Here is a 25,583-nt window from a genome sequence, read left to right as displayed (position 1 = left end):
TGTAAACCATTGGTGAGCCTCAAAAACAGGAAGGCCAGATTAGAGTTTGCCAAACGACATCTAAAAAAGCCTTCACAATTCTGGAACAACATCCTACGGACAGATGAGACCAAGATCAACTTGTACCAGAGTGATGGGAAGAGAAGAGTCTGGAGAAGGAACGGAACTGCTCATGATCCTAAGCATACCACCTCATCAGTGAAGCATGGTGGTAGTAGTGTCATGGCGTGGGCATGTATGGCTGCCAATGGAACTGGTTCTCTTGTATTTATTGATGATGTGACTGCCGACAAAAGCAGCAGGATGAATTCTGAAGTGTTTCGGGCAATATTATCTGCTCATATTCAGCCAAATGCTTCAGAACTCATTGGACGGCGCTTCACAGTGCAGATGGACGATGACCCAAAGCATACTGCAAAAGCAACCAAAGAGTTTTTGAAGGGAAAGAAGTGGACTGTTATGCAATGGCCAAGTCAATCAACTGACCTGAATCCGATTGAGCATGCATTTCACTTGCTGAAGACAAAACTAAAGGGAAAATGCCCCAAGAACAAGCAGGAACTGAAGACAGTTGCAGTAGAGGCCTGGCAGAGCATCACCAGGGATGAAACCCAGCGTCTGGTGATGTCTATGCGTTCCAGACTTCGGGCTGTAATTGACTGCAAAGGATTTGCAACCAAGTATTAAAAAGTGAAAGTTTGATTTATGATTATTATTCTGTCCCATTACTTTTGGTCCCTTAACAAGTGGGAGGCACATATGCAAACTGTTGTAATTCCTACACTGCTCACTTGATTTGGATGTAAATACCCTCAAATTAAAGCTGACAGTCTGCAGTTAAAGCACATCTTGTTCGTTTCATTTGAAATCCATTGTGGTGGTGTATAGAGCCAAAAATGTTAGAATTGTGTCGATGTCCCAATATTTATGGACCTGACTGTACATTCCACATTTTCCATACTATACAATGTGCATATTAAATGCTCAGAACTGTACCACTTACATAATATAGTTTCCTAAATATTCTTCCTACATGTCTTATTTTCCAGACTAATTATAAACTGTATTTTCTCAACTATACTACTTATATATAGTTGTTTTCTGGACTGTACTACTTACATTTTGTATTTTCTGGACCATATTTCTTACTATATTACCAGACTATACTATTTAAATTCCATATTTTCCAGACTATACTACCTACTACTATACAACCTACATATTGTTGTTTTCCAGACCATTCTACCTAAATACCTTATTTTCCAGACTATATATACTACATATTCTATTTATATAACAAAAGTTTCTTAACCACATCCATGTCATAGTATCTGGACTATACTACTCACATTCTGTATTTTCAGGACCATGCTACTTATTTACAAGACTATACTAGATATATTTCATATTTTCCATACTATACTATGTAAATATCATTGTTTTTCTACTATGCCACCTACATACCAGTTTCCAAAATATACTTCCTTCATATCTTATTTCCCAGACTACTTACATACTGTATTTTCTATATTACTTACATTTAATATTTTCCAGAATACACAACTTGTTGTATTACCAGACTATACTATCTAAATTTCATATTTTCCAGACCATCCTATCTAAATGTATATTTTCCATACGATATTTTTTATATACCATATTTTCTAATCTATACTACCTAGATAGATTCCATGTTTAGTTTCCAAACTATACTTCCTACATACCATAGTTTCCAGACTAATTACACACCGTATGTTCTGGACTTTACTACCTACATATTGTTGTTTAATAGACTATAGTTCTTACATTCTGTATTTTGTAGACTATACTATCTACATGTCATGTTTTTCAGACTATACTATCTACATACTGTTTTTTTTTTCCCAGACTACACTACTTACACACCACATTTTCCAACATATAATACTTATATATACTAATACAACTACATATGGCATTTTCTAGACTATACTACTTATGTCTAGACTACTTACAAACCATGTATTCTGGACCATAAGGCACATACCCTCTAATTACCAGCCTAATGTATGTACATCATATAATTAACATACATATTATATATCTGTACCTTGCACTAGAAAACCTATACACATCACAGTGGTGTGGAAAAGTATGCTAATGTTAGCTTGAGGCTAGCATAACATTGCAAGTTTATTAAGAGTACAATCAGAAATTAGCATTAACTCAGCAGTTGTAATTGAACAAACAATGCTAATCTCAGCAAGGTTACTCAGAGCCAAAGGCATTGTAGGAAAATCAAGAAAAGCAAATCTTAGAAAATGATTTTAACAGAAAAAAAAAGAAATAAAACAAGCTGGAAAACATGATTTGGGCTTTGAGGCTCTTACCAAACGGAGAGGGAGAGCAGTCAACCTGGAAAGGGCAAAAATCAAGACCTACAGGGACCCAAACCAAACACAATGAGTGAGAAATAAACCAGAAATGAGATATAGAAAAAACAGAGAGAAAGAAAGAAATCAACTTAAAGAGATAAACCTTAAAGTAACTTAAAGTGAACCGGAAGTATAATGATCGGAATGCATGCAGAACCCAAAACAGACCGAGTGAGAGCAAGTGAAGCAGGAAAACAAAGCGCTCAGCTGGACAGAGCTACAGCGGTAACATGATGATGTCAGAGTGATTGTGGTTGGCCTACCGGACTCCTCGCTCTGTTTGCCCATGTTATCAGACAACATTCCCAACAGATCTGTGTCTGATTTCAGCACCTCGGACAGATCCACCAGCGGCTCCTCGCAACTCCCTGCCAATAAAACCAGCGGATTTTTTAAAATATTTTAACGCTTTCAAAAGTGGTATCTCTTCGCAATTCTATGCAGATTAGACACGACGCCGTAAAGCGACAAATTCAAACAACTGGCTCCAATGATTCCTTCCTCGGACCAATCCTATGGTGCCTGTGGCGAGACGTTTCTTCAGCTTCCCGCTCATAACTTTAGTTCCTACCCGTAGTTAGTTCTCATTTATTTTTTGACGCAAAATTGGAAGAAAAACCTATACCAGTTATATACATATACATTATATGGCCAAAAGTTTGTGGACACCTGACCATAACATTCATGCAGCATGTGCTTGTTGAACATCCCATTCCAGATTTAGTCCCAATTTGCTGTTATCCTCAACTCCCCTGGGAAAGCTTTCGGAGCATGGCTGTGGGGATTTGCCCATTGAGCCACAAGAGCATTAGTGAGGTCAGGTACTGATTTTGTGTGAGGAGGCCTGGGGGGCAGTCACCCTTCCAGTTCATCCTAAAGGTGTTCAGTGGGGTTGAGGTCAGGGCTTTGTGCAGGACACTCGAGTTCTTCCACTCCAGCCTTAACACACCATGTCTTCATGGAGCTTGCTTTGTGCACAGGGGCACTGTCATGCTGGAACTGGTTTGTGCCCCTTAGTCCCAGTGAAGGGAAATTGTAATGTTATAGCCTACAATGACACTCTATACAATTGTGTGCTTCCAAATTTGTGGCACAAGTTTGGGGAAGAACCACATATGGGTGTGATGTTCAGGTGTCTGCAAACTTTTGGCTATATAGTGTATGACCTCTCATTAAATGTGTATAGATATGTTTTAAAGAAAAATACTGCTTGGAGAAATTGATGACGCCGCTGGTGAGTGTACGTGAGCTAGTATAGTTAAGGTGCTTTGCTAATCTAATCTGAGAACAAATCTATTATGAAGCTGTACATGTAAATATATTTTAAACAAAACTCCATGCAAAAAATGTATAGTGGGCTGTAGGCTATATATTTTGGGGGGGAAAAAAAAAATTAGGGACAGGCCACACCCAGAAAAGCGATAACATGAGTGGTGACTACATGCAAATAACAGACAAATAAGTTGTTGATGCGTGATGTTACGGTTATATTACATGAAAAGAAACACACACTGAAACAATAAAGGAGGCCATTTCTCTGATCTTAGCCAAGCTTATTAGTGAGTGCTTACATTTAAGACCTCGGAAAAAGTGTGCGTGTCTTACGTGGTGCTGCAGCTTTACTGGGATGTGGTGTTGATGTGCTGAGTGAGGGGTTCAAGGGCAGCTTCAGCACACCAGGGTTCTGCTGCTTCCTGTCCTTACCCTCCTCTAACAGGCCCGTGGTCTCCTGCCTGCTCTGCTTGCTCTTATCCAGAAGGTCTTTACCAAAGAATGCCTCCTAGAACAAACAAACAAACACACACACACACACACACACACACACACACACACACACACACACACACACACACACCAAGTGAGGATACAGAGATTAAGGAAGATGTGTACTACATTCGCATATATAATGCTGCAAACCCCATAGCGGTTGATGCTAACCGTACTTAAAGAGTAATTTTACTCAAAAGGAGTATTTTTTTTCCCTAGTTTAATAACACATCTGAGAGAAATGTTGATATTCCCAATTGATTTGTCTATTTTTTTTTTGTTATTGTGCCTTTCTGATATCTATAACGGCTATGTGCTAGCTAGCTAAATCCTTAGCCTCATTCCTAGTAACACAGTAAGGGGATTTTCAGCACCTGTTTGCCTAGTTGCCTAGCAACAGTGCTCTCAGACTTATAAACTAACAATTTTCATTTATTGACATGATTTACATTAAAATACTTTTTTTTCTTGTGAATTTTTTTGTGATAACTCCATATTCACACAATCAAAGTTGTGACACAATCAAACACATAGCAGTTGATGCTAAGAGTCATTTTACTAAAACTGTCTTGTTTTAAAATTAAATTTAACACCACATCTGAGAGAAATGTTGAGATTCCTGATTAATTTGTCAACTTTTCTGTCACTGTGCCTTTCCAGTAGTCCACAAGGGCTATGTGCTAGCTATCAAAATATACTTCCTCATTTCCAGTAACAGTGAGATTTTTGGTATCTGTTTTCCACAGTTGCCTAGCAACAATTTTGTCTTGGATTCATAACTTAGCAAAAAAGCACACAGTTACACAGGAATTGTATTCAAACTGAGACCTTTTTTTAGTTATTTAACACCACATCTGAGAGAAATGTTGATTGATTTGATTGTTTTGTCTTGTTTTCCGTCACTGTGCCTTTGCACTGTCTGTAAATGATGTGTGCTAGCTAGCTAAACTGTTAGCTTCATTTCCAGTAACAGTGTAGAGATTTTAGCAAAAAAAAAAAGTGATAGAGATATTCACATTATTTCAACTACAGTAAACATTTTTACTTGGGAATTGGCATAAATGTTTTGATCAGGGATTTAAAATGTTTGCTTCTTTTGTTTTACACTGGAGCTACAAATGCTAATGTGGCTATCAAGTACTAGAAAGACTTGGCCTCCTTTTTTTTTTTTTAGTAATTTACCAACACATCTGAGAGAAATGTTGATATTCCCGATAAACTTGTCTAGTTTTCTATATCACTGTGCCTTTTCATTGTCCGTAAAGGCTTTGTGGTAGCTAGCTAAATGATTAGTGTCATTTCTACTAACAGTGAGAGGTTCAGCATCTGATTTCCAATAGCAACAGAGTTCTTGTGGATTCAAAGGAAATTTCACCATCCAAAAGGTTTTGATGAGGGAATAAAAAAATTTGTATCGTCTCAAAAAATACTTAGCGTTCATCCAAAACATGTTCAGTGTCTATAGTTCTTCTTCTTGTTTTGTACAGGTGCTAAAAGCTGAGCATCAGATGTAGTGCATCATGCTAAACTGGTGGCTATAAGCTTCCACTATTTGTTAGCTACATCAAGCATGTGAAGAATGATTGTCTACATTTTGCAGACGAAAGCTTTTCTGTTTGCATTAAGTATCATTTTGGCAAATTAGTGCCTTTTTTTTTTTTGGCTTTTATAATTAGCCATAATAAAAATGCTAAAAATAATAATGCTAATGGTGGATAATGAAAAGAACATTGATGGACAGATTGTGGAAACTCGTTCAGTCGCAGCACTAAATGCTAAAAGCTTTCATTTTCAATAATTTATTAAAATTTAAAAAAAAAAAGAAGAAGCGAGTTAGCGCTGACAGCTAGCATTAGCTTAATGCATCTCAGATTTTCCGTCGCCGTCTCTGCGACTGCGCTCTCCCTTTTTTCTCTGCTTTTAGACTGCGGCTGAGCTCGGCTTTCAGGCGTCCATTTGCAGCAGCAGCGATGGAGGAGGAGGAGGAGGAGGAGGAGTAAGGACGTCATTGCTCGTTCCCTGTGGACTCCTCACGCCAGCTTCTATTAGATGGGTACGAACCCCAGCTGTGCTTTCTCTCGGGTTAGCTAAGCAGTTGCCTAGCAATACCTTTGGAAACCCTTGTGTGTGCATGTGTGTGTGTGTGTGTGTGTGTTCGTGTGTGAGAAAGAGAATGCTTGTGGACTTTAAAATATGTCACTAGTTTTGTGAAAGTAGATAGTTAATAAAAAACAAAACAAAACAAAACAAAAAACAAAACAAAACAAAAAAAAAACATGCAGGTCTGTACTGGACTCCTGTCAGTCATGTTACAGACACGCCCCTCATGTTCATTTAACTCCGCCCATATCTTTACTGCTCACGTATTTATAGTGAACTTTGTTACATTAAAAAACAAAGTTTTTTTTTATTTTTAAAAATTACATAAACTTTGTTTATAGTGAACTAAGCAAGTAGAACGAGACCATGGACGTGAGCTAGCTAGCTAGCTAACAACCTAGTGTGAACGAGCTACCGTGATTCTGGGAGGCGGAGCTTTGTGTACATGGGCGCGGATGAGAGGTGGATTCCAAATTCTACTCAGTAGAAATTTAAATTCCCATAATGCTGTTGGCTGTACCTGAAGGTATGTAGGAAACGCTTCTTCCAGCTTGGTCTTCTTCTTTCTGTAGCGCTTCCGCACTTTAACCTCAGGATTTTCAGGGAAATCAGAGACGGAAGTTTTCTCGTCCATTGGCACGTCGGGCATCAGATCGGCCCAGCCTGCTGAACCATGACACGGCCATCGTCAAGACATACACACACACCGTTTCACGTTTTAAACAGGTTAGCTACAGCGGAGCCTAGTAAGGACTGGCGAATAAATGAATCTTTAATTTTGCAATTTTGAGTCTTAATTTTTTGAAATCAGGTGAGTCAATTAGCAAGCGCCAATGAATCGTTTTCCCTTTTTAAAATACAGTAACCTTACAACCAACGTTAATAAATTCCTCAACAACAAGTGACCAAGGAAAGAGAACTGTGTGTGCACTAAGGATGTATTTTAGTTCCGTAAACAATTCATTCAAATGAATCATGTGACTTAAACGAATCAAATGTTTTCTAATTTTAGTACTCTTTTCTTCCTATCATGTCCTGCTGGATTACTAAAGTGCTCCCTGTGAAAGGCAATATGGTCTTATATAAAGAAATGTTCCTATATGAAATGATTATAATAATTATATTGCATTGCATATGAACTGTGTCATTATTTTCTAATCTGCTCTTATCACACACTTCTGCTTTTTTATATACCTTTTTCAGTCTTACAAATTACAGACTAATGTTATCCATTATACTCAATAAACACCTCAACAACAAGTGAGCAAGGATCGAGAAATATGTTTACAATAAGGAACTGTTTTTGATTCATGAACAAATCATTCAAATGAGTCAATGGTGACTCAATTCTCAAACACAATGAATCAGAAGTTTTCTTTTTTAAAATTTAGCTGTCTTTTATTCCACCATGTTGTCGTGTGTGCTCTGTAAAGTGCTGACTGTATTGCTTTTTTTAATGTTTTTATTTTTAAACAGAATTTATATTGAGCTATTAACAATAGTGAATCGTGAAATGTGTCGCTTTTGCTATCCTGCTCTTATCACACACATTTCAGCCGTAAAAACTTGCAATCATACAGACAAAGGCGACGGACTGATAACGCACCTGCTTTATTAAAGAACTAAATGATTAAAATTTATATGAAGGCAACAGATTTTAATACTCTGGGTGATGAATCAAGCGAATCAAAACTCTTATTAATTGATTCATTTGAACTCACTAAAAGACACCTGTCTTCCACGATTCAAAGCTTTTTTTTTAATTAAATAATTGTATGTTGCGTACTTCCATACCACATATCATACGATCTTGGAAGAAGTGAGTCATCATATGAACATTAGAGATTGGGCTGAAATGAAATGAATCGAGTCACATTCTGACCATCATCTTTGCCCTGCTGAGTTTCAGACACGGAGCCGCTCGAGTCCTTCCTGCTCAGAACCGGTTTGGTTTTGCTTTGGCCAGTTCGGTTCCTCTGCCTCACCATGAAGCCTCCGATACCTGCAGAAACAATGTAGAAAGTCAGTGAAGCATGGTGGTGGTTGCACTTCAATTTCAACTTCAATTGTTTTTAGGGGCACAAACACCTCCAATGAATCAGATTATTATTTATTTGTTGTTTTTTTTTCCCAGTTTGATGTTTGTCCATGTATATTGTGTCATAACCAATCAGTAGTTCTGTAAGATAGTGCTGGTGCTGATACTGAACTGGAATCAAAAAGCATTCACCTGGAGCCTCTGGTGCTGAATCAGTGGCTAATGACAAAAATAAAAATAACAACAACAAAATAGGGGGGTGAGTCAAATGAAAACTTTGAAAGTGCTACATACATTAGAACTGAATCGAATTTTTTTTCCAGGGGAATCTGGACACCTACTGCATGCTGGAACACTTGCACTGAACAAAATGGCGATTATACAGAAAAACGATAGTTTTGTGATGAACAGTACAAAATTAAAAAAAATAAGGTTTTCATTTGACTCACCCTCATCAAATAAGATAATACAACATACATGCATTAGAAAATGTCCTAGAAAAAGTTGTACAAAACTTGGGGCCCTATTGATGACATCATCTCATTATTGAGGATATGTAACATATATATTTGGCATTTTTAACATTTAACTTAGCTTTTAGATGAATAAAACTATTACTATTATTTTCTACATGCATCACATTTGATCATTTCGTTGAAAAGGATTCAGGAAGATTCATAACTTACCAGCAAAAACAACAACGGCCAACATATAAAGTTTAATTTTTTAAAAAAATTTTTGTTTATCTTTATTCAATTATTTTTTATTATTAAAAAAAAATTTAAAAATGAATTAGAGGTCAACTGTAATTTCTTTCCTTTTATTTATTTATTTTAAATGTACCGATGATAATCATAATGGACCATGATATCTATATAACATCCTGTCTTATGCTGGATGTCCATTAAATAAAAAAAAAAATGTAAAAAAAAAGGAAGTGTGCCTGGAATACGTTGTTAAATCAGGAATACGGCGTTTACTGTTCTGTTTTCACGTCACATGCTCTCACCAGGTCGATACGGCTTCCTCTTCCTCTTTTTACAGCTCTCGCCTCCTTTAGACTCGTCCTCTCCTGCCATCTCTCTCTCTGGGCTCGAATCGGACTTCCCTTCTCCATCCATAAGCTCCGCTTCTGCAGCAACACACACACACACACACACACACACACACACACTTAGATAACCAGGAATACACTGTTAGATAAACTTACACACCTTTCCCTAATTGTCTTTTTTAAACCTGAATGAAGAAACAAAAAAAAAAAATGTTGAAAATGAGCTAATCCAGAATTCGAGAGCGCTGCGCTCAAATTAATCTTCTAAAATCAAAACCTCTGCTGTCGTCGACGTCCACGTCTCGGGAGAGCTCGCTCTGATGGTCCGGCGGCGTCTGCAGCACGGCAACACTGTTCTGGTTAATGATCTTCAGAGTGAGCTTGGGTTTCGTCCTCCTGCGCCTAGAAGCGGAGTTGGCCAGGCTCTGGAGTTGGGACAGACCCGATTCGGTGAGACACACGCCGTCCTGCGTGTACGTCCTCGTCAAACCTGTCGGAGGGAGAGAGAAGAGAGAGAGAGAAAAGAGGAGAAAAAAAAAAAAAAAAAAAAAAAACAGGAATGGACCTTTACTTGAGCCTTGTGGGACCTCAATAAAGTTTAGTGAGCTGTTAAGAAAAATATGCCAATTTTCAGTAAATTACGGTGTCATAAGCTTCGCATTTTCACAAGACGACGCCATTAAATACAGCAGAAGTACAAGAGCTCAATTCCGTTAGAAAAACTGCTAGAGTATTTATTATATTATATACATCACTATAGCATAATATTCGATAATAATAGTCGAGTCTCGCTCTATTATAATGTAAGAAGAAGAGTAAAATAATTAGATCTTTTATCACATGGGTCCGTCTCGGTGAACGTGGTCGCATAATTTCATTCACCAAACCCTCCCATGATGGATAAAATCATCTCTTTGAATTAATCTCATGCTAACATTTTAACTGTAATAAAACTTCAGCTACTTATAAGGACTTAAAAGTCAATCGTTCAAAAATTACTATATTATAACCAAGAATTTTTTTTTTTACCCAGATCCCTTGGCTTTGTAGCAATCTGTGGAGTCACAGGAAGCTCTGAGGAGAAATCTGCATGCAGTTTAACTGCTGATGCTGTGTGGAAGAGAGAGAGAGAGAGAGAGAGAGAGAGATGAACACAAAAATTAGAGGTGTGAAACTGACAATCTTAATGCTTTTCTCTCATAATGCTTTCATCCACCAGGATGGTGTAAAAAAGGTTTTAAGAAAACGTAACTCGTTGTGAGATAAGAAGTAAGGAATCAACCACTGTGTGTGGTGCTGTTTCAGTAAAATAATCAATGACAAGTCGGCGTGACGAAGCGGAGTCACGGTAACCGCGCCGGAGTTGATTATTTTCCCCATAACAGCACATCCTGAAGTGTTTTACTCTTCGCATATCTCAGCAATTTCAATTATTAAAATTTTTATTTATTAAAAAAACGATAGCGTACGTTTTATTATACAAACGTTTATAGTTACATTTAAAGTTGTGGATGAAACGTCCATGAAACAGGTTAGTTCCTGTATTCTCTCTCTGCTATAAACAGTCATTCCTTCACCGGCCTCTCTTTTTTTCTCCCTCTCTCAAAGTTAAGAAAAGAAGAAAAAAAAAACGCAGCTTGTCATATTACAGAGAAACCGCAAAAAAGGCGCAAACTCCTCGGTCCTAAAGATGTCTGATAACGTACATTTACGGCTTTACCTCTGACTTTTACGAAGCGCCGTTGAAGATATAACAGAAAACGATCACACATGCCTTTTAATTCGTTTATTATTAGTGATTATTAGTGAAACACACGCCGTACAAGTCCCTGTGAATGAGCCATTACTATAGAAACGTATTTTTTATATATATATATATATATATATATATATATATATATATATATATATATATGTATATACACACACACACACACACATATGGTAACGTCCTGACTGTGTAACAGAGAAGAAGAATAACGAGTGTGGAGTGTGTGTGTGTGTGTGTGTGTGTGTGTGTGTGTGTGTGTGTGAGTGCAGTGTAACGTAGCGGGAATCTTGACTACCTGGAGAGAGCGAGCCTTGGCCTTGGCACAAACTGCAGTCGAAGCTGCTGTCGGAAATTTTCTCCACCTCCTCCTCGGAGTGAAAGCCTTGACAGGACGCGTGCATCCATCTGCAGACGGCAGGAAAAGGAAAGATGTGTCTGAGGAACACTTCACGTTGTGGACACAAACACACATTAGGGCTGGATGGAAATGAAACCCTGTCATCGCTGTGTTTATTGCAGTGAGGTGTGTAGTGAGGTTTTGTGTAGCTGTAATCCTGGTGCACTGATATTTCATCTCTCTCACACACACACACACACACACACACTCACACACACCTGTCACACTGGCGGCACTGCAGGATGATCTCCTCCTCGCTGTAGTCCAGCAGACAGACGGGGCAGGAAGTCAGGCTGGCACATGGCGCACACTGAGTGTAATTATTCTGCCATTCGCACCTCAGACCGGGCGACGTGGCGCCACACTGCGTGCACGATACACACCTACGGACAAGATACGCCAACAATCCATCACAACACACACACACACAGCCAGCATTTTCCCGTGGCTCTTCCCTGATATGTGTACTACCCCGTGTACTACCATTTGCACTTCCAGCTGCCGCTTGGGACGTTCTGCAGGGGCGGGTCCAGGCAGTAGGTGTGGTAGCTGATGTCACACTCGTCACACAGCAGGAGGCGCCCCGGGTCGCTCGCCTGGCCACACGCCTCACACACCGTACACTCCAAACACCGCCAGCCTTTACTCAGAACCACTTTAGTGATCTACAGCACACACATGCACACAAAAGCTAATTACAACAGTGAATTCACTTTACAAATATTTTCCAGGCCTGACAGCCGGATTAAGGTCACGACTGCAGCAAAAGCAATACAGAGCGTAACTATGGCAACACTAACGGGACAAACACTAAACCAGACTACAGAAGTAGGCGGAGTCAAAGTGCTGTATTCTAGATGCTCTCAAGGCTAAGCAGTCTAAAGGTTTACTGAAATGAGAGAGAGTTGTGTGTGTGTGTTTGAGAGAGTGTGTATGTGTGTTACCTTGATGTTAACGCAGTACGGGTGGTAACACTGTCCACACTGGGCGCAGGCGAGCAGGCGGCCCTCGACACCCTGACCGAAACTCCCACACACCACACACATGTCCTGAGAAAAAGCCAGAGATCATATGTAACTAAAAATGGATAAAAAGTGCAAAATATATGAGGTATATGAGGAATGAAACACTCGATGGGACGTGTTGTTACAGGAAAACAATCGTCAGGGTTTTAATCATCACCTTCCGACCAATCAGAATCCAGAATACACCAGAGCTGTTTTATGAGATAAAATAATCATAACTTTTCGTGATTTCCGTATCGATACCTGTTTCAACGTGAACGTGTCCGTGCTGGAGAAAATCACCACCGTGTTGTGCATGGAGTTCTCCTCTTCCTCTCGGAACGGATATATCTGCGGCTCCATGGCGTTCACCTGCGTCCAGGTGGGAAAAAAAAATAATTCAGCGTTATCCGAGAATCCATTTCCTTTCTTTTTTTTTTTTAAAATAAAAAAATTGTTATTTATTTTCAATAGTTTATATTATACATAAGCACAATTCGGTGTACGTACTCCCGGTGCTGGCACTGGACCCACTCCATTTTTCATCCTGGATCGGCCACGCCCACCTCGACCTGTAAGCCACGCCCCTCTGGGTCTCCTCCTCCCAGGGAAGCCTGATCCCCGGCCCTGTAACGCAGATATACAGAGTTAATGAGCTTACCGATGGAGTTATAGTTTAACACCGCACAAAATGATATGATACTGGAGGTGTGAGGTTAATGTGGCTAACAAGTAATAGAAGCTTACAGCCTCCAGTTTAGCATCATGTGCTAAATCTGTATGTTAGTTCTTAGAAGTGTTAAAACGTCAGACCCCAAACATGTCCCACCTCATCGACTACATTCTGGACAGTCCAGACTGTCCCTTTAACTCTGACAGCATATGACCCCGTACCACGTTCTTTAGTCGCCTTGGGGAAAAAAAAAACCCCAGAAGCCGCTTCGTATGCATAACACTGCGATCTACGAGTTCGTTCAGCAGCAGTGATGTTTTATCAGCGAGTGTGTTATCGCTCAAGCGCAGAGTAAAGAGATTACAGGTGAGGATGGATCACATGACGACCTGAACAGAGCCGCACCGGGATGATGTGGTGAGATGGTGCGATAACTAAATTGTTAAGTGTGATCAAATGATAACACAGAAATCTTTATCTTCACGTCTTCTCATTTTTCATGTGAGAATGACACACGTGTGTCAATCTATCTCTCTCTGCCTGTCAGTCTATACCTGTCTGTCTGCGTGTCAGTCTATACCTGTCTGTCTGCGTGTCAGTCTATACCTGTCTGTCTGCGTGTCAGTCTATACCTGTCTGTCTGCCTGTCAGTCTATACCTGTCTGTCTGCGTGTCAGTCTATACCTGTCTGTCAGCCTGTCAGTCTATACCTGTCTGTCTGCGTGTCAGTCTATACCTGTCTGTCAGCCTGTCAGTCTATATCTCTCTGTCTGCCTGTCAGTCTATACCTGTCTGTCTGCCTGTCAGTCTGTATCTCTCTGTCTGCCTGTCAGTCTATACCTGTCTGTCTGCGTGTCAGTCTATACCTGTCTGTCTGCGTGTCAGTCTATACCTGTCTGTCTGCCTGTCAGTCTATACCTGTCTGTCTGCCTGTCAGTCTATATCTCTCTGTCTGCGTGTCAGTCTATACCTGTCTGTCTGCGTGTCAGTCTATATCTCTCTGTCTGCCTGTCAGTCTATATCTCTCTGTCTGCCTGTCAGTCTATATCTCTCTGTCTGCCTGTCAGTCTATATCTCTCTGTCTGCCTGTCAGTCTATATCTCTCTGGCTGCATGTCAGTCTATATCTGTCTCTCTGTCTGTCTGTGTGTGTGTCAGTCTATATCTGTCTGTGTGTGTGTGTGTGTGCCTGTCTGTCTGTCTGTCTGTTTGTGTGAGCATCTCTATGTCTGTCTATGTCATCTGTCTGTGTGTTGGACTATTTGTGTGTGTGTGTGTGTGTATCTATATGTGTCTGTCTGTGTGAGTATCTCTATGATTGCATCTCTGTATCTCTATTTGTGTCTCTTTGTCGGTTTATGTGTCTGTCTGTCTGTGTATCTATCGATCATCTGTCTGCTTGTCATCTGTCTGTTTGTGTGTTTCTGTCTATCGTTTGTTTGTGTCTGCCCATCATCCGTCTATCCGTCGGTCTGACTGTCATCTATCCGTCTATCATTTTATCTATCCACCCTTTTTTCTCTTTCTGTCCTGCTACATTATAAATCATTGTAACCGAAATGGCTGTATATTATTTATTTATTATTTATCAGTATGTTTATTTCTTTATATTTATACGTATTAACCCGGGCGTGTAAAGAGTCTCGGAGAAATATTTCTGGCTGATCAGTGAATCAGAATCATGGCTCAGGTAGAATGGGAGTTGTAGTTACCACACGGATGCTCCAGACGCCCATACTGTGGTCCTGCCTGCTTTTTGGGCCGTCCCAAACCGGGGACGGAGAGGGGGAGCTCAGTCTAGGAGACGCACTCCATCCTCCCTGAGAGTGAGGTGGGCGAGAGGCACAGAGAGAGAGAGAGAGAGAGAGAGAGAGAGAGAGGATGTGGGCGAGAATCATGCAACAACTTAAAAGAAAGCAATCAACGAAAGGCATAAACACAGACAACACATGCATAAACACACGCGCACGCACACGGTCATGGTTATAACAAAGAGCTGGAGTTATGGAGACGAGCGCAGGCACACGGATGACGTCGACTGCAAGTGATGCTCGATCGCTAAAAACGAAAAAAAAAAAAAAAAACCCTCAGAGGGAACAGGAAGAGGCGTGTCAACTCGAAGGAAGCTTCCCACTTCCCTCTCTGTGGTACACGCTGTGATGATGTCAGCGAGAAGTTTCCAGAAGACGCAGCAGCATGCAAAGCACGCAAGCTCGATTCTGCCTACAGACACACACTCACACACTCACACACTCCTGTCGAACCCGAGCTCATGGAGCACGTGCTAGAGCATAACATTAGGACTAATTATGAAGGATTTTATCAACAGAGGTACACTCGTCTTCTGTTTGTCTGCAGTTTTTGGCCCTGTTTGTAAAATAAATAAAAATAAACCTCACTGCTTTATTTTTTACTTTCAGGTTTAGATTTTTAGTTCTGGGATTCCAGTGTAAAAAGTTTTTTAAATCTAGTTTATTAATATAACCTAACAATTATTTATTTATCGGATTTATTAAACCTATTATAGTGACTTAATCCAGAATTTTTTACGCAAGAAAAAAAGAAATACAAAAACAAGTTTTAGTGCACTATAGTGGATCACATGTAGTTACTTTAAAAAAAAAATAAATAAATAAAATTTCTTTAAATTCCAAAAGACGATGATCTTGCACTTTCCACTTTAAAAAAATTAGAGAGAAAAATTTAATGGCTTTTAAATAAATAAATGTACCATTTAAATAATTAAAAAACAATAATAAGAATAAGAATAATAAGAACAAATATTAAATAATTGTAAAATTAATACCTTTAAAATAAACAGATTTCCAAATAAAATTAAAATCTATAAACACACTCAAACTAAACATCTGTATTAAATGTAACTAAATAAATAAACACGGTATAAGGATTATTATAAAAAAATAAATAAAATACATAAATAAAAAAAGAAGTTTAGAACAGTTGTGTTTATCTCTAAACATCTGTATTCGCTACAGCTGTTCTTAGTTTATGAGATTTCATTTATTTATTTATTTATGGATGTATGTATTTATTTATTCTGGTGGCAGATCTGACTCCAGGTAAGTGACGCTAATCGAATACTAATTTTCTTACACAAACTAAGCAACCTGAATATAAATAATACAAATTTTAAAAAGTGTAAAAACAAGCACAAGGTTAATAAACAAATTAACGAGACAATATGACAGCAGCAATGAAGTGTGTATGAAATGAAGCAAACAGGGAGCCATGGCAACCTGACTGCAGTCTAAACGACAAACTGACTAGAGTGATAACGAGTGAAGAACGAGTTTAGGAACTGGATCCGATCGAGTCGTTATACACGAAAAAAACAAAACAAATGCTCACTACCCTCATCATCGGTCTGATTGGATAATATATCAACACCAGGAACCATCTTCATGTCCAGGTTCCTCAAACACCCTCTGATGATCATGGAAGTGGAACGAGGTTCCAGAAACACCAATATGACCCTCAAAGTTTCAAAGGTTATCAGGATAATAACAAAAATAAGAGGTTTTTTCAAACCAGGAGACAGTTGTGGTCCTACCTGCTTGACCCTGGGTCTTCCAGGAGAGAACTTCCTCTTGGAGATGGCAGGTTTGCCCATGCCGATTTTGGGCGTGAGTGGTATGAATGTGGCTGAAGGCACATTGCTGCTTGGTTCCCCAGGAGCAGACAGGCTTTGGGGGTTGATTACGGAGCAGTGAAAACTCTCTGGCTGCCTAACTGCTGATGGCTTTAGAGACGTTCTCTCTTCCACCAGCGAGCTCAGCTTCGCCAAGCTTCTCTCACCATCCATACTGAAGTCCATCACCTCAGGAAGACCTTCAGAAGGTCTTCTACGTTCCTCCACTGTAAACTCTTCCGAAGATCTTCCACAGTTCTCCACCTCCGTGAGGCCTTTTTCATGCTCCTTCACTGCATGGCTTTCACATTCCGCCACCGTGAGGCCTTCAGAAGAAACCTCCATTTTGACACCGTCAGACGCTCCTTCACGTCCCTCCACGGAGAGACTTTCAGAAGACTTTTTACATTCCTCAGTGGTTCTCTCACGCTGCTTTATGAGGATGCCATCAGAAGATTTTGTGTGTTCCTCCACCGGGATGCCTTCAAAAGGGTTTTCCTTCACTGTGAGGATTTCAGAAGATCTCTGACCTTCCTGCACAGCAGGATCCTCCGTGACTCTTTCTCGCTCCTGCGACGTAAGAGCTTCCATAGATCTTTCACCATCCCTTTCTGTGAGGCCCTCAGAAACCTTTTCTCGCTCCTCTACTGTGAGGCTCTCAGACGTTTTCTCCTCAACGAGGCAAACGTTCTTCTCCTCCTCTACCTTTGGCACAGAACTTGCTTTATTTTCCGTGGATGGTTCTGTAATTTCAGAAAACGATATTTCCATAGGCTCCTCATTAGAAGGTTCAGACACTGATTTGAGGTCTTTGGTGGCTGATGTGATGGTTTTTTTCTCCTCCAGACTCGATTTGAGCTCCTCCCGTTGGAGAGATGATGTTTCTGGAGGTCCAGACTCTGGGTGATGAGGCAACTCTGCCTTAATGGACTGAGTGAAAGATTGGATTGAGAGCGGCTCAGGGGATGGATCTGGCTCCTGCTGAGGAGCTTCTGGACTACCAGCTGGCTTTGTGTCCTGAGGAGGCTCTGTGGCTAGACACGACAAAAATAATGTGAGTTACAATTTCCCGGACTACAGACATAAAACTTTCAGACAGTTTGGCCACTTCTGTGCCAAAAACTGAACAAGACTGGCAAGACATACGAAAATATCGTTATGTAACGTGACTGTGGGAGAAGAACATGAACACAAAGGAAGTACCTGGAAACGTCTCACCCGTGGGTCCTTTTGGTGACGCTTCACTGGCCGCTTGCTGGGGTTTTTCACGGCTCGTTTCTGCACACACCTCTGGAAAAGGAGACATATTCATCGTTAGTCAAAGTGTAGTTACATAACCTACAGCAGGCCGAGTGGAAATAATTACATTGCTGGAAAACAGGCGCGACTGGATTCTTAAAAAGAGGGAAAAAGGGAAAGTCTGTAAGACTCGATAGACCTACGCAGATTGAATAGAGTGTGTAAATAAATACAATGATGAGCAAGTTCCCAAATTGCAGCTAATCTAACAAATTTGCTACAATCAAAAAACACTAACTTATTCCTAGATTGAAACATCAGGCGTCTTAAAACACAGGCCCACTTGTTTCTAGAGATTCTCCAAAATTAGCCAGTAGTGGAATTTGGTTAATTCAAATTAATGTTTTAATGCGATTTTCAAAATGTTCTAATCGAGCTTGTACATGTTTATACACACGCACACACACACACACACATTCATATATATATATATATATATAATCTGAACGTGTGTGTGTATTTAAAATTTTAATTAAAACATCCATAAATGTTATTTAAAAGTTTAATCCAATACAAAGGAAAAACACAGCCTTCTTAACCTGATAAACACCTCCTACAGCCTGCGCGTCTCCCAAACACTGCGCGCTTAGATTAAAAAAAAAAAATTTAAATAATAATAATAAAATTAAATAAATAATTTAAAAAAAAACACCAAGATAAACAGGCAGCACTTCGCCAAGAACTCACTTTCTTTAATATTCTTTATTTAAAGGACCCATTGTTTGCACAATTTTCTATAGATGGTGCTGTTACTATTTTTGCACATCTACATTCCCCATTATTATATTCTAATAAATACAAAAATTTTTTAAACATGACAAAATTTATTTATAATTGCATTACAGTTGAGGTCAAAAGTTTACATCCCCCTTTCAGAATCTGCAAAATGTTTATTATTTTACCAAAATAAGAGGGATCATACAAAATGCATGTTATTGTTTATTTAGTGCTGACCTGAATAAGATATTTCACATAAAAGATGTTTACATATAGTCCACAAGAGAAAATAATAGTTGATTTTATAAAAATGACCCCGTTCAAAAGTTTACATCCCCTTGATTCTTAATACTGTGTTGTTACCTGAATGATCCACAGCTGTGTTTTTTGTTTACTGACAGTTGTTCAAGAGTCCCTTGTTTGTCCTGAACAGTTAAACTGCCTGCTGTTCAATGACTGTATGATTTTGAGATCCATCTTTTCACATTGAGGACAACTGAGGGACTCATATGCAACTATTACAGAAGGTTCAAACGCTCACTGATGCTCCAGAAGGAAAAAACATGCATTAAGAGTATCATTTAGTACTGCCCTTCAGAGGCTACAGGAGATAGTTACATGTTTCCCAGAAGACAAAATAAGTTAAATTTACCCTGATCTTCAAATTCAAAAAGTTTTCTCTAAAATCTCAAAATCATACAGTCATTGTTGGAAAGGGTTTAAATACACAAAAAACGCTGGAAAACCAAAGAATTTGTGGGACCTGAAGGATTTTTCTGAAGAACAGCAGGCAGTTTAACTGTTCAGGACAAACAAGGGACTCAGGAACAACTCTCAGTAAACAAAAAAACACAGCTGTGGATCATTCAGGTAACAACACAGTATTAAGAATCAAGGGGATGTAAACTTTTGAACGGGGTCATTTTTATAAAATCAACTATTATTTTCTCTTGGGGACTATATGTAAACATCTTTTATGTGAAATATCTTATTCAGGTCAGCACTAAATAAACAATAACATGCATTTTGTATGATCCCTCTTATTTTGGTAAAATAATAAACATTTTGCAGATTCTGAAAGGGGGATGTAAACTTTTGACCTCAACTGTATGTAAGAACAAAAAAATCATTCATAAAGTTGCAATAATTCCCCCCACCCCCCACCCCCAATATCGCCAATAATTGCAATACTGCAATAAATAAAATAGTTCTAACCAATCCCATCCACTCTGGAAGGAATTCTAACCAACTCACCCAGTCCTGATGGAGTTCTAACCAATCCTATCCATTTCTGAATGAGTTCTAACCAATCCCATCCATTTCTGAATGAGTTCTAACCAATCCCATCCATTTCTGAATGAGTTCTAACCAATCCCATCCATTTCTGAATGAGTTCTAACCAATCCCATCCACTCCCAATGGAATTCTAACCAATCCTGCCCACTCCAGCAGTTCTAACCAATCCTGCCCACTCCTAAAGAAATTCTAACCAATCCTATCCACTCCAGAAGGAATTCTAACCAATCCACCCACTCCTGAAGGAGTTCTTACCAATCCCATCCATTCCTGATGCAGTTCCAACCAATCCACCCACTCCTGAAGGAGTTCTAACCAATCCCATCCATTCCTGATGCAGTTCCAACCAATTCACCCACTCCTGAAGGAGTTCTAACCAATCCCATCCATTCCTGATGCAGTTCCAACCAATTCACCCACTCCTGAAGGAGTTCTTACCAATCCCATCCATTCCTGATGCAGTTCCAACCAACTCACCCACTCCTGAAGGAGTTCTTACCAATCTTGCTCACTCCCAAAGAAATTCTAACCAATCCTACCCACTCCCAGAGGAATCCTGACCAATCCAGCCCACTCCTGCATGTTCCCTCAGTTATTGTTTGCACCTGCCTGCAACATTTTCTGACATACATAATATTGGATACTTTTTCTCAAAATATAAACAAATTAGCAATTAGTAATTTAAACCATGTGACTTTGACCAGGATAATGCAGTTAATGATACACTATCATGTTCATGAACTTGACCTTTCTTTATCTAGCGAACTTCACGTTGGACTGCCCACAAGAAATAAACACTATTGCAAATGCAACAGTTTTGTTGGTTCCCACAGGATCCCAGTCCTAATGGACATCTCTATTAAATCCTTAACATTCAGTCTTGCTTTATTATTAATGGGGCTGTGACTATAAAATGTACTTTCTCTCCAGAATGGAACTATCTCAATTGTTTCAAACTTCATGGGCATCATGGCCTTTACCTAGAATAAAGCATTGAAAACAGCAGCAAGAAAAAAACTCTCCAAGACAGAGAAACCTTGAGAGAGAGTGTTGTTCTTTACTGGCACTGAAGATCTTATCAAATAAAGCCCACATCCCCTCCAGGGACACACAACCAGCCACCTCAAAAAGCATAATAAGATTTCATAACCAAATATCAGCCCAGTGCAGCTGATCATTAGCTTAGTGCTGTGTCAAGTAATTATAAGGCAAGTTTCATTACTCTGTAGAGGTACTGAGTAAGCAAAGCAGAAACTCTAGACTGTTGAAGGGTCTGGATGAAGGCTGGCAAAGCGCAGGCCTCGGGTGATGACTCTCTGTTGGGTGGTTGTACAACAAATTGTCTAGCGCAGAACAATAACCAGGTTGATTGAGGTTGATAACTGGGAGTTGTTGCGAGTCGTTCCATTCAGCCAGACCTCAAGAAGCATTATGTTATAAGAGTCATAATGCAGAGACTGGGTGAGGTCGTGACTTTACCATTTGTTAAGTGTTATGGGTATGAGAAATATGCATCAGACCACCATTATTTCTAGAATAGCTGTATTCAATAGTGATGCTGGGGTTGTGAGCAATGCCCAGGGCCCTGAAAGGCTTTGTGACAAAGCACTCCTCTAGACAATCAGAAATCAGTCTGAAATCAATGTTTTTGAAGCTTTTTGTAGTCACTTAGTGCTGTAGAGGCAAATATGCCAGTATATACCAAATAAATAACAAACATGTGTTCTCTAGATTCAAGACGCTGCACGGACACTCGCACAAAGTGTTCATACTTGCATGTAATATGAGCGTGTCCTCTAGAAGGTGCTGTCGCATTAACTACACCAGAATTTATTGAATTACACAGCAAAGAAGAGCCACAAATAATGCGAGTCAGTGTTTTAGTACTACTCTGAATGAAGCAATAGTAATCTAAATGTCATTAAACCTGCAGAAAAACTGTCACAACGTTTAATCGAACCGTTTCCAGGACACACCTCTCCGACAACCAAGTAGCATTCAGCCTTCACATAGCACTGCAGATGTGCACAACGTGTAGTTCGTTTATGGGAGGACCGTGCGTGTGCGCTAGCATGTTTCTGCGTGCCACGTTTACCCATGATCCCCCTCTCTGCACAAAGACTCAAAGATGCTCTAATGCAGAAGTATCCAGCAGGCTTCTTTCTGTACTCGTCCAATTTGCATCCAACCAAATGCGCTCTAGAACCGCCCCCGTAAACAAATGTCAGGTATTGCTGTACCCTCAGCAGGGTTTACACTTTACCGCTTCTCACCGAACGGTTATAAATGTTTAATTTTGTATTACATTTAAAACATTTTGTCATCAAATCGTGTTGTTGTTGACAGAACAAGGAGGCAATTGTGCAGCAACACAAAAATAAATAAACTTCATCATTCTATTATTATTACTATGATTAGTATTATATTTTAAAATATATTAATTAATGACGAAACTAAAATGCTTGGACATTTAAAACTGAAGAATCAAGCAAGCCTGAAGAACAGCTCTTATTTTTCATGTTTTCTTCCAGGACCAGAAGAACTTGAGAAGAACCCTCCGAGACACACTAGCGAGCGGCACAAAATCCACATGAAGAAGCCAAATCAGCAGATCGGATTCTGATCTTACCGGACTCTTTGTGCTCCATCACGTCCTCCACCACACACTGTGGCTCGGTGACCGTCTGGCCTGGCTCTGTGCTGCCTCTCTGAGCGGGTTCACAGTCCATATCTGATTGTGCTGGTTGAGTATCCGTGTCAACGTCCACGTGCGCTTCATGCTCCTCCGTCTCTATACGTGTGGAAACTGGCTCAAAGCTGGTGTGTTTACACATCGAACACACGTAATCCTCTCCGCTCTGGAGCTCCACGTGACCCTCCACCTGCCGCTCACATTCAACATGAAAACACCTGGAGAAACAAAAAAAAAAAAAGAAAAAAAAAAGGGAATGACAATTACAGTATTTCACATTGTTTACTTTTACATAGACTACAACTGTAGATGTTTTTCGACACGTTATGATGCTTCTCTGTTTATGATAATATAAATAGCGCCACCTACAATTTAGTTTCTGTCCCAGATTTGGCTGTAAATCTTACAAGCCGGAGTTTCCGTTAGCTGGTAAATACTGGATTTTAACCGTTAAAAATTCCCAATGTCTGATTAAAAATTCAATTTTCAGACATAATGTCTGCTAAAAATATTAACACGAAGCAGGCATACGTTAAAACAAAGTATGTTTGCAATTGTACGCCTAAATAAAATCTCTGCCTGCGCAAATATTATTTTTTCACGTTTCTCCTGTAACGTGTACTCTGATTGGCTGCCACAGAGGTTTAACTTTTCTGTCAGCTTGCGGAGTCTTAATGCGCGACTATCCCGAGTGGGCCATGTTGGCAAAAGTAGCCTGCGTCGTTCCCGTTTCTAGCGTGGCCGCAGAGAGAGGCTTCTCACTGCAGACTCGCGTTAAAACAGCCTTGCGCAGCCGCCTTCAGGGGGAGGGGGAGGAGGAGGGGGAGGAGGAGGAGGAGGAGGTCACCAGGCTGATGCGTGTCTCAAGCTGCAGACAAACACTGGACACGTTCGATTTCACTTCCGTGCCGTGAAAAATCACAGAAAATAGTAAAAAATAATAATAATAATAAAGAGAAGCAAACAAGCGTGGGACATTATATGATTTTCTTTATTTTAATATATCTTTGTAAATGAAAATCTATGTGGCAAACTGCAGTTTAACATTTTGCTTTGCCTTGTTTTTGTTGCGAATATTTGTTTTATTAGACACTAATTCCACGACTGCCATTTTTATTTTGAATAGTGTTGGAAAAAAAATTTAATAAATAAATTTCTTTCTTTCATTTGACTTGATTGTTTTGTTATTATTATAACCACATACATTACGCATAGTCCATAAGGTTACAGTGCAAAATAAACATGGAAATGAGATGAGCGGATTTTTTCCTGTTTGTCCGGTAAGCTTTATCATTCCCGGACATGTTGGCCGGAAACTGTTACGAGCAGGCCTGCATTAATGAGCTGTCCTTTCTGAGAGGTGATTTTTGCCCTGTACCTTTTGCAGTGATGGCAGGAGAGGAGGTCTTTATGAAGCTCGGTGTCCAGGCTTCCAGCACACAGAGAGCAGAGCTGAGTTGAGTCGTGCTGCCCGGAGCAGCTCTCACAAAGCAGACTGCTGCTCCGAGTGCCACACTGTACACACACCCTGCAGTTCTGTAACACACACACACACACACACACACATTAAAGTTTCCATCACCATAGTCAAAACTGTGTCTATCACTCTATATGACTCTAAATGACACCAAATGATTCAATACAAATCTCTTTTACTCTAAACGACTCCATATGATTCAATACAAATCTGTTTTACTCTAAACAACTCCAAATGAATCAATACAAATCTGTTTTACTCTAAATGACTCCATATGATTTCATACAAATTTGTTTTACTCTAAATGACTCCAAATGATTCGATACAAATCTGTTTTTTCCTAAACGACTCCACATGATTCCATACAAATCTGTTTTACTCTAAACGACTCCATATGATTCTATACAAAGCTATATGACTCCATAGTTTGAATGACTCCATAAGACTCTTTATAATTTTTTAAAACTCTATATAACTCTAAACAACTCCATGAGATTTTAAAAAACTCCATACAGGTCCATATGCACTTCCATACAACTACTTACAAATCTATATGACTCTAGGCAACTCCACATGACTCCATATGTCTAAGTGACTCTATACGACTCTATACGACTCTAAATGACTCCATACACCTCTATACAAAACTATATGGTGCTAAACAACTGCATATAACTCCATACATATCTATGATTCTAATAAACTCCATATGATTCTTAAAAGACTCTCCAAAGAGCTTTATATGATGGCATAAGATTCTTTACTTATAAACTTATATGACTCTAAATGACCCCATATAACACTAAACGACTCCATATGACTCTTTATGACTCAAAATAATTCTAATTGACTCCATATGATTCCTTACAAATATAAATGACTCCATGCGACTCAGTACGAATGTCTAAACGACTCTATATAACTCATATCTAACTCCATACAGGGCTTCATATGACTCCGTCCAACTCTAATCAACTCTTTTTTAGTGCGCAGCTCCACACAGAGTGAACACTTGCTGTGTGCTGATTCGTTACCTTACACCTCCATCCATTGGTGGGAATGGAGTCCATCACGGGCTGCAGGCAGAAGGTGTGATAGCCTTTATCGCACATGTCACACACCAGCATCTTCGTGTCCTCTCCAGGGTTCCTGACACAAAAACGGGATAAAAAACTATCAGCGCATTGTTCTACAGACTTTTACTTTATAAAACAATGTTCAAGATGATGTAATTCT

The 25,583-nt window shown here is 39.6% G+C and overlaps 1 protein-coding gene across 8 annotated transcripts in view; it reads right to left on the bottom strand.

Moving 5' to 3' along the window:
* kmt2cb (lysine (K)-specific methyltransferase 2Cb) overlaps positions 1-25,583 on the bottom strand; it is an 81,210-nt gene that overhangs the window by 30,427 nt on the left and 25,200 nt on the right. For 4 of the 8 annotated variants that reach the window (XM_034304019.2, XM_034304023.2, XM_034304022.2 and 1 more), the window contains exons 10-29: positions 25,382-25,496; positions 24,249-24,406; positions 22,808-23,088; positions 18,070-18,156; positions 16,789-17,900; positions 14,930-15,037; positions 13,056-13,172; positions 12,810-12,917; positions 12,486-12,590; positions 12,025-12,206; positions 11,760-11,924; positions 11,440-11,549; positions 10,403-10,483; positions 9,651-9,863; positions 9,329-9,451; positions 8,164-8,283; positions 6,802-6,947; positions 4,020-4,194; positions 2,678-2,782; positions 2,370-2,417 (exon numbers count right to left, since the gene is read on the bottom strand). In XM_034304019.2, the coding sequence (XP_034159910.2) occupies positions 2,370-2,417; positions 2,678-2,782; positions 4,020-4,194; positions 6,802-6,947; positions 8,164-8,283; positions 9,329-9,451; positions 9,651-9,863; positions 10,403-10,483; positions 11,440-11,549; positions 11,760-11,924; positions 12,025-12,206; positions 12,486-12,590; positions 12,810-12,917; positions 13,056-13,172; positions 14,930-15,037; positions 16,789-17,900; positions 18,070-18,156; positions 22,808-23,088; positions 24,249-24,406; positions 25,382-25,496 (3,659 nt within the window). The remainder of the gene's footprint in view (positions 1-2,369; positions 2,418-2,677; positions 2,783-4,019; positions 4,195-6,801; positions 6,948-8,163; positions 8,284-9,328; positions 9,452-9,650; positions 9,864-10,402; positions 10,484-11,439; positions 11,550-11,759; positions 11,925-12,024; positions 12,207-12,485; positions 12,591-12,809; positions 12,918-13,055; positions 13,173-14,929; positions 15,038-16,788; positions 17,901-18,069; positions 18,157-22,807; positions 23,089-24,248; positions 24,407-25,381; positions 25,497-25,583) is intronic. The other 4 variants (XM_034304020.2, XM_034304024.2, XM_034304025.2 and 1 more) reach the window with 4 other exon arrangements.

The sequence above is a fragment of the Pangasianodon hypophthalmus genome, chromosome 4, assembly GCF_027358585.1.
Source record: "Pangasianodon hypophthalmus isolate fPanHyp1 chromosome 4, fPanHyp1.pri, whole genome shotgun sequence".
NCBI lineage: Eukaryota > Metazoa > Chordata > Actinopteri > Siluriformes > Pangasiidae > Pangasianodon > Pangasianodon hypophthalmus.
This window is presented reverse-complemented; position numbering and strand designations above follow the sequence as displayed.